At 43.2% G+C, this 15,439-nt stretch overlaps 2 protein-coding genes across 3 annotated transcripts; one reads left to right on the top strand and one right to left on the bottom strand.

Annotated features, from left to right (window-relative positions):
* The first annotated feature begins 314 nt into the window (after positions 1-314).
* On the top strand, positions 315-7,039 carry LOC111954308 (low-density lipoprotein receptor-related protein 11). Its single transcript, XM_023973930.2, has 9 exons — positions 315-1,004; positions 1,450-1,607; positions 2,081-2,222; positions 3,008-3,133; positions 4,725-4,976; positions 5,781-5,951; positions 6,096-6,155; positions 6,261-6,377; positions 6,492-7,039. Exons 1-9 carry the CDS (start codon positions 407-409, stop codon positions 6,644-6,646), a joined length of 1,779 nt encoding a protein of 592 aa, XP_023829698.1. The 5' UTR covers positions 315-406; the 3' UTR covers positions 6,647-7,039.
* A 1,129-nt stretch (positions 7,040-8,168) lies between these two features.
* On the bottom strand, positions 8,169-15,437 carry LOC111954311 (protein-L-isoaspartate(D-aspartate) O-methyltransferase). Of its 2 annotated transcripts, none has more exons than XM_023973932.3 (8): positions 15,243-15,432; positions 11,064-11,168; positions 10,928-10,959; positions 10,654-10,758; positions 10,379-10,499; positions 9,952-10,037; positions 9,380-9,549; positions 8,169-8,844 (listed from the first exon to the last, which is right to left on the bottom strand). In XM_023973932.3, the coding sequence occupies exons 1-8, from the start codon at positions 15,415-15,417 to the stop codon at positions 8,832-8,834; spliced, it is 807 nt and encodes a 268-aa protein (XP_023829700.2). In that variant the 5' UTR covers positions 15,418-15,432; the 3' UTR covers positions 8,169-8,831. The 2 variants fall into 2 exon arrangements, with proteins under 2 accessions (XP_023829700.2, XP_023829701.2); XM_023973933.3 differs by having other exon boundaries at positions 8,349-8,844; positions 9,333-9,549; positions 15,243-15,437.
* Between the last annotated feature and the right edge of the window lie 2 nt (positions 15,438-15,439).

The raw sequence follows: 15,439 nt of genomic DNA, 5'->3' as shown, positions 1-15,439 counted from the left end.
ATACCCTGAACTCCACCCCTAACTTTATACCCTACGCTAACCATAAACCGTAATTAACCATAACCATTGTACATTTCAACTTCATTGGCGTAGGGACGTCCCAATGATTCCGGATAGCACAGATCCTGAAGAGACTCAATATAAAACATCATCCGTGACGTCAATGATTTCAGTGCGCCTCCAATCACTGTGGCTGGATGTGGATGTTGGGCGCTCCCTCCAAGCAGTGCCATCATGATACCGACAAAAGACCTTTAGCYTCGCAAAAAGAAGCAAGCAAAAGTGTTCACCGGCGACTCGAGATTATTGGATATGAGACAATATTTGTATTTATATTTTGCGTTATAGGTTTCTGGTGTTGAAATAAAGAAGGGCCTCCTCATGCGTCAGAAAATACCCGGGAAGGATGCCGTCTAACTGCGTAAACATAATGGCTTTGGCTCAGCATCGACTTATTGCGTGTATGCTGCTGTTCTGTATGGTGACTAGCATTCACACCCGGTCCTCTAAAATATCGGACTTGAAATCTAAAATATCAGGGGTGGAAGAGCTCTTAGGAGAATTCCGCAAGCAGCTCCAACAGGACCAGACGTATAGCAGGGAGGAAGAGGAGGTGGTTGACGTCTGCCTGGGTGACTTCAACGCCGTAGAGGAGCACATCATCCGAGCGAGGGCCTCCATAGAGCAGGGGGCCACCTTTCTCTCGGCTCCTGACCAGGTGTACAGTTGGAAAGACTGTCTCCATGCCTGCTGCGCAGACCCCCACTGCACGGTGGCGGTGGTCCAGGAGGACCTGAGACAGTCGGACGACGGCCTCAGCTGCTATTTGCTCAACTGTAGTTATAGAAATAAAAACGTCTGTTCGTTCGCAGCACAGGCAGGGTTCAGCACCTACAGCCGGGCTCACAATACAACAGGACACCTCACCTCTTCCAGTGGCAATGTAGATGGGAACAAAATCAGGAGACCTGAGGATAAACCTAGTGTTGAAGATGGCATGCCAGGTGAGGTTCGCCACCTGCTTTGATTTATATGGGATATAAGTTATAACATACAATATACATACATGCAAGTGTTTGTCTAAATCACAAAAGTATATAATGTGTTGCTATTGCTTATGATAAAGCATGCATACATAGTAAATGGTTGCTGGTAATTCTGTTCCACAGCCTCTAACAATTATCAGTCTGGTGTTTAGCTTGGGTTAATCATTTGCTATTTGCCCCCTGCTTCTAAATTTAGATGTAATCTAAGTCCGTGGGTCCAGGTGCGCTTGACAAGTTTCACCCAACTTTTAAACTAAATCCAATGACATGGTGAAATGTTATGTTMATTTCACGTTGAATACAGGTTAGCTGACAACTCAACTAAATGTAAATGAAAATCAAAACTAGACGTTGAACTGACATCTGTGCCCAGTGGGTTAGCTCTGCTCTGGGTTGTTTTCAGACATGGACGAACCGCCCCGGAGTGATGCCGGCCAGGATGTGGTCATCCAGCTGCCCACTGACTGGGCCGTAGTGGACGGCCGGGACAGTGTGGACGACCACGGAGTAACTCGTTACGAATGGGCCCTGGTGAAGGGCGACCAAGACATCAACATGAAGGTAACACTGCAACTGGTGTCATTCTTCCGCATTTAAACTTTGTTTCTGCTTAGATTCTTTCCTCTGTGAGTAATGTCGAGTGTCAAAACACTGTGGGATGGCATTTGATTTAGCAGATCTGGGACTCACAGTTGTCTTGTTGCTATAATGTRATACATAGAATGAGGTATATACTGAAGTCAACATGGCGGTTTGCATGGTGCGGCCGGAGCCACATAATGCCCTGCTGCACAGACACAAATAAAAGGCTATTGTCACCCAACCTGCCGAAAGGACAAGAGCCCTATTGTAGGCTACCCTCTCTCTCCCTGTGACGCCACTGAGCGGTTGATGTGATATACCAGTAGTGGGTCTTTAGAAGAAACCCCTCTTGACTCTTCCAATGAAGGTGGCTTTGTTCATGGCATCATTTTTCAGTGCAGTTTTCTTCAGTGCTATTTTCTCTCTGAAATGTTATTTCCGCTCACCTGCAGGTGACCCATCCAGGGTTACTGAAGATCAGTGGTCTACAGGAGGGTGTCTATACCTTCCAGATGACTGTCACCGACACCGCGGGACAGAAGAGCACCGACAATGTCACTGTGACTGTGCTGGCTCCAGAACGCCAAGCTGAAGGTGAAAAACACTTCAAACCAGCCAGATGTACCTCCTCATGTTCATCTATCATTCATTAGTGGATCTTGCCTAATTTCTCGCTATTCTGTGACTAACATTAATAGCAATATTGTGTTGTTGTGGTCAAATTTCTTTGTGCTTCTCTGTGGTCCTGTTCCTCATATAATACCTTTTCCACTCTAGACCAATGCATTACAGGCAATGACCTTTTCACTGCAATTGAATCCATGCTTCCAAGGGTTGAATTCATCGTATAATGAAACAGAGCCTGGGATTTAGTGCTCTAATCAATTAAGCAGTACTGTCCTAGTCAAATGGCTGGCTGCCTAATAGCCATTCAGATGATCAGGCATGTTAATCTATTCACTGCATAGAGATGGATGAGATACAGTATGCCTTAAATCATCCTAGTCTAGCCCCATCTAGAGTAATAAACGAAGGAAGAGGGTAGGGATTGTTTATGTACCTGGAATATGAAGGTCCTTTTCTAAACCTATAAGTGATGAATATTACAGCAACATAATGTACAACTATTATACATTTCTCCTGTCCAATCCCGAATTCCAACAAACATAAGATGAGTGACCTATTACACAGAACAGCAGTTTAACACAGCATCCATACTGTAGGAAGGCTGTCAAGTATACCTGGGGACTGTCATTGGGTGCCGTGGTGGTGGTCGTGGCCAATAGTAGCGCTTCATCACCCATTTGTGAGTGTGTAGCCACTGAACTACAGTGTCATTGGAGAGTAAAACAGAGGTGTTTGTGTCTCCTCTCCCCCAGTATGTACAGGTAGCTGCTCCCGCTACCAGTTCATGTGTGACGACGGCTGCTGTATTGACATCACCTACGCCTGCGATGGGAAGCAGCAGTGTCCAGACCGCTCAGACGAGGATTTCTGCCAGAGCTGTAAGTCACTCAATCTGTCCTCCTCACACTGTCAGCCACGGGGAGGCAGTAGCTCCTGGTAATTGTTGACTTTCCTGTCAAAATAAAGGTTAAATAAATAAAATGATGATCATATTGTAATATAATAACAGAATAATAAAAATAAAAATAATAACAACATAGAGGGCTGTAGGTTTCCTGTGTGGACTTTATTGTACCAGGATGAAGTGTAGTTTTAGACTTTATTGTACCAGGATGAAGTGTAGTTTTAGACTTTATTGTACTAGGATGGAGTGTAGTTTTAGACTTTATTGTACCAGGATGGAGTGTAGTTTTAGACTTTATTGTTCAGATGGAGTGTAGTTTTAGACTTTTTGCTACCAGGATGGAGTGTAGTTTTAGACTTTATTGTACTAGGATGGGAGTGTAGTTTTTAGACTTTATTGTAACAGGATGGAGTGTAGTTTTAGACTTTATTGTACTAGGATGGAGTGTATTTTTAGACTTTATTGTACCAGGATGGAGTGTAGTTTTAGACTTTATTGTACCAGGATGGAGTGTAGTTTAGACTTTATTGTCCCAGGATGGAGTGTAGGTTTTAGACTTTATTGTACCAGGATGGAGTGTAGTTTTAGACTTTATTGTACTAGGATGAAGGTAGTTTTAGACTTTATTGTACTAGGATGGAGTGTAGTTTTAGACTTTATTGTACCAGGATGGAGTGTAGTTTTAGACTTTATTGTCCCAGGATGGAGTGTAGTTTAGACTTTATTGTACCAGGATGGAGTGTAGTTTTAAACTTATGTACTAGGATGGATAGTTAGTTTAGACTTATTGACAGAGTGGAGTGTATTTTAGACTTTATTGTACTAGGATGGGGATGTATTTTTAGACTTTTTGTACCAGGATGGAGTGTAGTTTTAGACTTTATTGTACCAGGATGGAGTGTAGTTTTAGACTTTATTGTACTAGGATGGAGTGTAGTTTTAGACTTTATTGTACCAGGATGGAGTGGTAGTTTTAGACTTTATTGTACTAGGATGGAGTGTAGTTTTAGACTTTATTGTACAGGATGGAGTGTAGTTTTATACTTTATTGTACTAGGATGGAGTGTAGTTTTATACTTTATTGTACCAGGATGGAGTGTAGTTTTATACTTTATTTTCCCAGGATGGAGTGTAGTTTTAGACTTTATTGTACTAGGATGGAGTGTATTTTTAGACTTTATTGTACCAGGCTGGAGTGTAGTTTTAGACTTTATTGTACTGGATGGAGTGTTAGTTTTAGACTTTATTGTACTAGGATGGAGTGTAGTTTTAGACTTTATTGTACCCGGATGGAGTGTAGTTTTAGACTTTAWTGTACCAGGATGGAGTGTAGTTTTAGACTTTATTGTCCCAGGATGGAGTGTAGTTTTAGACTAGAGTGTACTAGGATGGATTGTAGTTTTATACTTGAGTGTACAAGGATAGATTTGTATACATGCAGTTCAGTCTGGAATATCAGAGCAAGGAGGGCTGCAGTAAATGAATGATGAGCAGGTGAATGTGTATTTGCATTGTGTCTGAGAGCCCAGGATAACCATGCCCTGTCATCTCTTTCCTCTCTACAGTTGATGGGAACAGGAAGTCGGTGACCCACCCTGCAGGTGCCAGCCCACACAGGCCTGTGGCTCAGCCAGAGGAGACTGAGGACCACTCCATGGCCCAGGGTGTGCCCAAGAAGACCATGGAGGAGGCCAGACCACCTCCACCACAAGCTCCACAAGACCCACAGACCCCACAGTCTCATGACAGGAGCAAAGCAGTGCCCCCAGTCCTGCCACAGCCAAGTCACAGTGAACAGGAGAGCCCTGTCAGTCAAGGTACTGTCATTGTGTAACTATTACCTAGCTTTGTTACTACTTAGCTATAAGCCAGTAGGCAATTTAATGCACATGAGTCAAAACACCATATTAACAGCTTTGGACAAAAACCTGTAGACAAAAAACAACTATAGATTAAAGGTTTTGGTCAGCTGTGAAGTAATTCAATCCATTTGGTAGCTGCAACATTTTTCTGGTTGGCCAGAGTTTTGTATGTGTTAGCAGAGAGCGGAAGGCCTTTGTGTGTTAGCTAGTAAGCGCAGAGAGAGACAGATTGAACCCTTGAAGGCAGCCATTGAGCCATAGAGCTGATCTGGAACTGTGGAGCGAGACAGAATACAGCCCACAGGGGCACTCTGTGAGACGAGCAGGGCTGAGATTGGAGTGCAGTCCTGGGACGGGAGTGAGCCTCACAGGGGCCATTTATCCCCATGTCCCCCCTCAGCGTTGGAACAAAGCACTCCTCTGTCCCCCGCCACCTGATCCCTGAGTTAGGCTAGCCTGAGACAGATGAGGCGGGGTACTTCCAATGTTAACTTATCAAAGACTGAGACCACCTGACCAAATCTCTCGTTCCTTCTCTCTGTCACACCTGACCAAATCGCTCCCTCCCGCTCTTTGCTCTGTCCCCCTGTCGCAGCTGACGAAATCTCTCTCTCTCTGTCCCACCTGAACAAATCTCTTCCTCCCTCTCTCTGTTGTCTTTCTGTCCCACCTGACCAAATCTCTCTCTCGCTCTCTACGTTCTCTCTCTCCCACCTGACCAAATCTCTCACTTTCTCTGTTCTCTCTTTGTCCCAGCAGAGCCCTGTGCAGCTCCCCCTGCTGTGGGGCCATGTAAAGGCATCTTCCCACGCTGGTTCTATGACCCTGTAGCTGAAGAGTGCAAGCACTTCATCTACGGAGGCTGCAAGGGCAACCATAACAACTTCCTGCAGCAGACAGACTGTGTCAATGAATGTATAGAAAAAACAGGTAGGATTATTCTAGGAGACTACATTTTCTTTGTTTTTTTAGAATGATCTGGATTCTGATGTGCATTCTCATTACATATTGAATGAGGTGTACATAATGTAGGAAGACAATTATGCAAATGAATAATGGAAAGAAATAATTCAGGTACTGCTATCAAGCAAATGACCGTGGCACCTCCCCCCACCACCAAACACACAGAGTCAGGTAAATTCCATTGTTTCATGATTATTACTCCTGAACATGATTATTAATGAGCTGAATACAATCTCTCACCTGTTTCAGTCTTAACCAGTGTATTAACATTTACAGTAGAGACCCCTAAAGTGACCATGAAGTGGCCAGAGACCAAACTACTAGCAGAGAGTGACATGTTCCCAATATCCAAACCACACTCAGTAGTCGGAGGACACCCAGTGCCTGAGTCAGGTCTGTTCAACATCCTTACCAACTTAGTTACAATAACTCTGTAATATGAGGTTATACATGGAGAATTCAAGATAGTATATGACAGTGTCTTTATCTCTCTCTTCTCCCCTGCAGGTGCGATCCTGCCATTGGTTCTGGGCCTGATCATCACGGCTCTGTTGCTGCTCATGATTGGCTGTCGTCTGCGGTTGGTCCACCACAAGCTGAAGAAGGCTCGCCCCCTCACCACAGAGGAGTCTGATTATCTCATCAACGGCATGTACCTGTAGCAGCATAGCAGGCACATGCACAGATAGGGCTCTACCTGTGCAGAGCACATGCCCCTTTGCCCTTCCAGTCGCTAAAGTGCCCTTTTGTAAACAAACATTTATTTTTTGTTGTTGATATACAGTTTTTGTTGCAGTTGTTCTGAACCCACTGCCCGCAAGTCYTCTTTAAATTCCCATTAAATATGTGTCATTGAATTAGCCATTAAGATATGGCCATCTATTGCTTCTATGTAACTAAATAATCAAAGTCATAATTGCTCAATGAATCTGTGACCGCGGTGGCAGAATCTTATTTTTTGGGTGCTCTTTTTTTAGTTTGAGCACCTGCCTCTCAAAAAGCCTGTGCATGGCACTTCTATTTCTTTTGGATGCACCCTCTGCACTAAAAGCCCCTCAGGCAGAAACACCAAAACTGTCAGTCAACTTGTTAGCCAGGAGGACTCTTCATGATAACAGCCTATCAAACGTTCTATATCATGACTGTGTACACCTGTAGGTGCACTTGATATATCTAACTCACCGTGCTAGGTAGGCAGAGATCACTCTTTAAAATTGTCCCATTGGAATGGTCCCAAAAGTGCAAGCTCTACCCACCCAGCGCTCCAGGGTCATGGTTGAGCTAAATCGAACCCACCTTTTAACAGGGAAGAAATGTTTGCCACTTTTGTATACTRGCTTGGTGTGAAAACTGATGCTCGTCTGCTCTTTCATTATTTCTCTTTCACCCTCTTTTCCTTAATAGTACAACATTTTCATTTCATGGATTATGGATGTATATTTTCGTTGGAGATATAGTACTTTATCCCTTACGTAATACTTCTGCCACTGAGTGGCACTGTTGTGCCATGATGCTGTATATCTATTAGGCTTGGCCTCGAGTTTTATTTTGTACCAGACTCATTTTAAATTTACTGAAAATTATTATTTTGTTATAACAGCAAGTAATTCCAGAAACGCCCATATCAAGCCATAAAGCAGTCTAGGCTGTCTGATATTGCAATGTGGTCGGTTGCTTTTCTGTATCGTCTAGCTATGTAGTTTTAAGATGTTAATGTAGCTCAAATGTCTGTATGCATACAGTTTGTGTGAAATAGTAAAGTTAACTCTTGATCAATATATCTTTTGTAACTCTGTGATAGTGTTCAGAGTATTTTGAGTGGTAATGCAATCAGAATATACAACGTGGATTCTTCCTGCTCTAGGTTTTTAGAGTGGTAAGGACAAATGGCAGTAGGTGCTGTCTTCAACGGCATATACAGCTTGTAACAATAAACACTCCACAGCACAAGGGGGACAAAAACATAAGCATCTCTTTATTTTCATTTTTGCCATTCCAGAAATTGTGAAAGCCATGGACCATCCAAAATAAATGTGCTTTTTAATTCCATGTTTTTAAAAAACAACAGACATTCATTTTCTTTGCATTGAGGCTTATTTTGGCAAAGCACCGGCTATTTCATTTAGTGTCGGTCATCAGTAAAGCCTGCACACAATGTTGTCATTGAAACCATGTGGAAGTACTCCACTCTTGTTGTAGAGTGTTGTGGTTTGGCTTTTGCCTGTATCCAACTGTACAAGTAAATCTAGGTGTAATAGTCCTTTCTTTAATGCCATTTAGTGTCATGTGCTGCATGTCAAACAACTGGATGTGGGATAGAGTAGCCATTTGTGCAGCCTGCGTGTGCCTGTTTAAATACTGTGTGGGGGGGTGATATGTTAGCAGAGCAGTACAGATATCTACAATCAGATCTTCAGATGCAAAATCGGTAGCAAGTGGGTGAATAATCTCATCAACTCAGGCTTTCCTTATCAGATCAGTCTGGCAACCTCTTCACACTCAGCTTTGATGGAGCTGAAATGCATTATTGTTGAAATGGTTGATTGCAACTCACGGATGTAACCAAAATGTAAAAATTTCAAAAAACTCAAAATCCTGCAGCAAATCAAAAGGAAAAATTCACAACCCCCCKAAAAAATGCAGGCCTGAAAAAAAGACTAACCCCGACACTTTCTTCTGTTCAATCTCTAACAGTATTTTTCCCAACCTCAGGGGTTATTCCTCAGCATGATAAAGAAAACAAAATCACCATGGTTTATGTTTTGAATTCCAATGGCTGTTGTTGGAACCCAAAGTCGTCTCCTCCAGGCTCACATTGAAAATGTGGTATATGGACAGTTTGTCGCCTCAAAGTTCATCCCTGTGAGAAAGAGGCAAAACATTAAGCGATGTACTTAAAAAGAGGAAATGTACTGTGTCAAAATCATAACACCCTCTTGTAATGCCACTGAAGGTCAGTTAGACACTCCCATGCACAAACTGTTATAGAAAGCCCCACACCACGTGCAAAATCCAAAATGAGGCTAAACGTCTCGTAGACTTCCCCTCAAGAACAAGGATGATTAAAATTGATAAGCTCTCATGCCAGAAGTAACACAGCCAAATATCAAACATAACTCAACTTCAAAGAAAACCATTCTTGTAATACCAAACAGAATCCACACTTGATTGTTGCGTCACTGCACTCTTGTTTAGCTGAACAGATCTAAAATATCATACTCGTTTAAGGGATTAAAACTAAGAAAACGTGCAGCCAGTTGACATGGTATGGAAGAAGCAACTAATGATGACAAGCAGCAAACACAGCCCCTTGGGATCCATTATCTGCTCCAGGCCACACCATTTCACCTTTGCCCACTGTGTGAAGGAGAGAGGGAGTAGGAAGTCACTTCCACCTGGACCACTGCTTCTCTTTGTCTGTTAAAGGCACGTAAATCACCCCCATCAGGGGCTTCATCTTGGTGCTGCCGTCCTCCAGTTTGTCGTACTGCTCCAGCATCTGGTTCCCTCCGGCCGGCCCCACGGGTAGAATCAGCCTGCCGCCTGGCTTCAGCTGATCCAGGAGCTGAGGGAGGAGAGGACACTCACTGGGTCAGAACCAGATAACCTGCCCCAAGGTCCAGACATTCCCAGTTTTCCACTCCATCAGACTAGACAAGTCTTCTAAGACGAGATGTTCACAATAACAATGCAATGGCTAGCCTAGTATCAAAATATTCTACAGTGTAGTTACACCTGAATAAACCAGGGTACTGTTTGACAAAATAACACAGCATAGAGTACTAACATATTTCCTGAGACCGACCAAAGCCTGCAGTTACTAACAGAGTTAGAGTCCGTGTTGGTTTTGATCTCCTCTCTGACCACAGCATTCCTACGGATGATGGTGGATTGTGGCGATGGGACTCCTATTAACTGGGTCCCCTTTGATGCCTTCATTAGTTTTTTCTGTGGTTTGGGAACTTACTGCTTGTGGCACGTTGGGTGCTGCCGCGCCCACGTGGATGGCATCGTAAGGCGCCTCCTCTGGATGGCCCATCCGGCCGTCTCCCACTGTAACGCAACAAACAGGCAGCAGCTGTCACTCACACACTGCCAGCCTTATACCCGCCAAGCAGGCCACACTGAAAGGCAGTGCCAGGGCACACATCAGAGCTGTGCGATGCCACCTCGACCTCGTCTCTGACACAGATGTTGGTTAACTGCAGTACAGCAGACAGTGCCGCACCCATGTTTCCTTACTTGACAGTCAGTGCGTCAGCAACTGTATTTTAAGCTTAATTTTTATATTTGAACTGTATATTTTGTACAATACCTTTTCATAACCCAATAATACAAGTCACCAAATTGAATTTGAAAAAAATCCATCTTGCTTTGCTGCTTTTCAGACTTACCGATTAGTTTTATTCTACCTGATGTTATCAAGCTGGGGTCATCTTTCTTTACATTGGTTATAGAATCATCTACTAGTTCCTTGATGTGGTCAATTCCTATCACCTTCCCTTTGGGACCTACCTGTTAAAGACAATAAATTAGGAAGGTATACAAGTCTGTGCCATCGAACATTACACAGAACCCAAAAACCTGAAATAGAAAAACGTACCCCAACCCTACCACCAAAATACAGAAACTATGTTATGTATTAACCCGTCATCATAATATAGCTCACCATTCGTGCAAAGCACGCAGAGAGGATTCCACTGCCAGACCCCACATCCAGAGCTTTGGCCCCATCATACAGCTGATCGTACAGAAGCTCCAACGCATAGGCATGCTGGTAGAAAGAGCATCATGCAACTGCATCACCACCTGTCAGCATTGTACTTGCAAACCTCTGGTACATGCTAAGTTGGTATACATTATAGGAGCATGTTTGATAGTAATAATAATTGATAAGATATGCAACAATTTAAACAAATACTAAAAGGCATAGCTAGGCCTACCATGTGTGGTGCACTGATGGTTGCTTGATAGCCTTTGGGGTCAAAGAAAGTGATTGTTAGCGTCTAACATTCATCAATGGCTGGAGTATTGAATTTACACTACAATACTTTATTGTACTACAATAAACAAGCACACCTATTGCCTGTGGGGAGTCCATGTAAGGGTTGCATCTGGAGAAATGGCCTCGGTCTGTGGCCAACATGACTTCATAGACCTTGTCCGACTTGATGATCCCATTTTCTAAAGGACAAAGGACAACAGGCGGTGTTAAACGGTACAGTGGATTTGTGGAGAGTAACATATTCACAAACACTGCAGTGTCTTCAGAGTAAAGTAATCCCTCCACAGGAGGCTCCACTGACAGTAGGAAGTGCCAGCGACACGACAGCCAGTGCTACTGCTCTTATTTCTCCCCGAGACCCTGGGCCCCAACAAATACATTGCTGAGTGGTCGCCAATATACAGTGCATAAGGAAAGTATTCAGACCCCTTGACTTTTTCCAGATTTTGTTAAATTACAGCTTTATTCTAAAATGGATTCAAAAAAACATTCTCAGTCTACAAACAATAACGACAAAGAMAAAACAGGTCTAGACATTTTTGCAGATTTATAAAAACAAAAAAAGAAATACCTTATTTACATAAGTATTCAAACCCTTTGCTATGAGTCTCGACATTGAGCTCAGGTGCATCCTGTTTCCACTGACTGGGGTGAAGGTTCACCTTCCAACAGGACAACAACCCTAAGCACACAGCCAAGACGATGCAGGAGTGGCTTCGGGACAAGTCTCTGTATGTCCTTGAGTGGCCCAGCCAGAGCCCGGACTTGAACCCAATCGAAGATCTCTGGAGAGACCTGAAAATAGCTGTGCAGCGGCGCTCCCCATCCAACCTGACAGAGCTTGAGAGGATCTGCAGATTAGAATGGGAGAAACTCCCCAAATACTGGTGGCCCAAGCTTGTAGCGTCATACCCAAAAAGACTAGAGGCTGTAATCCCTGCCAAAGGTGCTTCAACAAAGTACTGAGTAAAGTGTCTGAATACTTATGTAAATATGATATCAGTTTATCATTTTTAATACATTTGCAAAAATGTATAAAAACCTGTTTTTGCTTTGTCATTATGGGTTATTGTGTGTAGATTTATGAGGGGGAAAAAACAATTGAATCCATTTTAGAATAAGGCTGTAACGTGACAAAATGTGGAAAAAGTCAAGGGGTCTGAATACTTTCCGAATGCACAGGACATTACTCCTGCATTCCCAACAGCTTCAGATGAACAGTTCAAATGCAGCTATATGTACACAATAGGCTAGTAGGATATATTTCATGTTTTTGAAAGACATTGCACTTGAAAGACCAACTCTTGAAGATGCATTATGCAGAAATCGCTCCGCCATTTCCTGTTTGCTAAAATTCTAATAGTTTTCCTAATTTCAGTTTATGTGACAAAGCAAGCAAGTATTGTGTAGAGAATCATTGTACCATCTAAATAGCAGTGATATATATTTTCCATAACCAAAATTATTGTATTTTCAGCTGTTTGAAGCTGGTGTACAAAACCAAAACTTAAGAACGGGAACCATAGAAATAGCACACATAGAACAGATCTACCGCTTCTTAGARTTGCTTTCAATAAGAATGACAGGTCTATAACACACATTTCTATGTGAATWTGGTTGCGTCGCCCAAAACGTTACATATAGTGGCTTTAAATAACTTGATGTTCTGAACCCAGTGTGTGTGATAATCAGCTTTAAGCTCACAGAGAAAGGCCTGGCCTAAGGAGCATACAAAAAAAAAACTATTCAGGAATTAGCATGCATCTTGAGTTTGACCCATTTAAATCTGGTTTAGGCTAATTTATGGTTTGCAGTTGGTGAGTAGGCCTAAATGGATCAGAAAGCACATGCCAACGGGGGAGGATGGATGTTGCTAAAATTCACCCAGAACTCAACTTTGTGGATGAAATATTAATCCACTTCAGCATCACATTTTACCCAATGTTTCCCTGGATGCAGTGTTGTACCTGCTTGCGCATATTAAAAGCTGGCCTTAATCTCTTCTCATGCAGAAGACGTTCTCAACATAAAATAGGCCTATGTCCTTTGTAGTGTACAGTATCACAATGAGTAAAGCTATGCAATTTACGATTTAAAAGTGAACAAGGCACAATCAAGCCCAAAGGGCTTTTGGCAAAACGCTCAGAAACGCCCTAGTACCAAAGTGTCTGCTGCAGTGCTTTTCTGGACGCTGACCGTGTAAATATAGCCAACTAGGCCTGCTGGCCAAATCATGTTGGACACTGACATAAGCAAGCCAAAAAGCCTCACTGCAGTCTGCACCAAGTCTTCAGGAGATCTTTTTAGTTTCGTTACAAAAAATGCACTATATGTACAAAAATATGTGGACACCCCTCAAATTAGTGGATTCAGCTATTTCAGCCACCCCAGTTGCTGACTGGTGTATAAAATCGAGCACACAGCCATTCAATCTCCATAGACACACATTGGCAGTAGAATGGCAACAGTTTCAGGAAGGCCCTTTCATGTTTCAGCATGACAATGCCCCGTGCACAAAGCGAGGTCAATACAAAAATTGTTTGTCGAGATCGGTGTGGAAGAACTTGACTGACCTGCACAGACCCCTGACCTCAAACCCATTGAACACCTTTAGGATGAATTGGAGCGCTGCCTGCGAGCCAGGCCAGGCCTAGTGCCTGACCGCACTAATGCTCATGCCTGAATGGAAGCAAGTCCCCGCAGCAATGTTCCAACATCTAGTGAAAAGCCTTCCCAGAAGAGTGGAGGCTTTTATAGCAGCAAAGGGAGAACCAACTCCATACTAATGCCCATGATTTTGGAATGAGATTTTCAACAAGCAGGTGTCCACATGCACTACATGACCAAAAGTATCTGCCTAGTAAATTGGTGAATTTAAGAGATCTAATCTATTAGATACATCTAAATCAGCTAATTCAGGAAGGGAAATGGAGCGAGAAGCTGACATCTTTCTTTCATCATCTCTCTCATGTCACCTCCCACTTCCTTGGCGCACACACACATAAGAGACACAATCTTAGCAGAGCTAACCACCACAGTGGTGTGTCAGGTGTGACTGCAAATTGGATTAAATATTGCTCAACTATCTATGAGTGCTGAGTGTGTGACCAGTAGCCTGCTTTAATAACAACAAGGTTGGATCATGCCTCTCCAAAGGATGGCATTCCCTATCCTACAGTAACTTAGGTACAGTCAATYCAGTGGATCAACATGCTAGGCATGGATACCACACCCACAGGTTACAGCTTTTTAGCTAACCAGATGAGAAGGGTGCAATTGTGTCCCGCAATTCTGGGCGTTCTTGCTTCTGGGCATTCTTGCATCTGCAGGAACCCCTCTTTATACTTTTATCAGTGCAGATTTAAGCTAGTACTCCGGTACACAGGCGGGAGCACTCCAGTACAGGCTGTGGCCGTAATCAGTCCTTGACTTGGGCAGGAGCTCACCAGAACTGAGTACCGGCACCTCAAATGTTCTACTGCTTGACTTCCTGCTCCACTTATAGAATATTAGTGCAAAAGGGCCTTCATGCAGGAACCAATGAGATTATGATTTGGCTGTGGCGTTCCTTCAGATGCAGGTGTTATGATACTGATGATGCCACAGACATTGTAGCTAGGCCTAACCTGCTATATAAACAAACCATCCGAGGCGACAAATCATATATCACCACACAGTAATGCCCCGAATTGCGGACAGCAATCACACACTATTGGACCACACTTTTGCTTTAGTAGTAAAAAACAGAGATCAACTCAATCGAACTTCCAATGCATGTAATTAGTAGGTTTGCTAACTAACAAACGGCTTCGGTATTCCGCATTTCCCCGCATGATATGCCATGACTATCATATGAACTGGCTAGCTAGCAAATTAACTGGCTATGTTTATTTTAACAACAGCTGTGGCTGGTAGCTAGTTAGCTACTGTAGCTAAACAAGTTTGGTGCAAAGCACAATATGACGCACATAAAATACCTAAGGATGTATTTATAGCCTTTGCACCTAATAAAGCCACTACTGTGTCGATGAAATTGTTAACTTGCAAGCTAGCACTCTGTGGTAGCAGGTGCAGATTTGCAAACATCAGCCAGATATTAGCGTGACTACAGAGGAAAACAGTGTGCAATGTCCCAACGTTTAATAGCCTGACGGTGGTCACCATGCTTTGGAGAAAGCAGCATTTCTCTATTACCCATTAGATATCTAAACCAAAACCCTTAATTATCCACTTTACATAATGAGTAAACTTACTGCGTAGGTTGTTTACAAGCTCTGCGTGGTTGGCTCCTCCAGATTTCCAGGCCATTATTAAACACACTCTGCGGAGCAGGTAGAGAGCGGCTGTCAGTGCCGCGCCTGCGCAAACTCCTTTGCCTATGAAACTGACAACCTCCAAAACAGACAGAGAGGACACGTCACGCGACATACTTTTACTTCGCAGTTTGCAG

The sequence above is a fragment of the Salvelinus sp. IW2-2015 genome, linkage group LG28 (assembly GCF_002910315.2).
Source record: "Salvelinus sp. IW2-2015 linkage group LG28, ASM291031v2, whole genome shotgun sequence".
Lineage (NCBI taxonomy): Eukaryota > Metazoa > Chordata > Actinopteri > Salmoniformes > Salmonidae > Salvelinus > Salvelinus sp. IW2-2015.
This window is presented reverse-complemented; position numbering and strand designations above follow the sequence as displayed.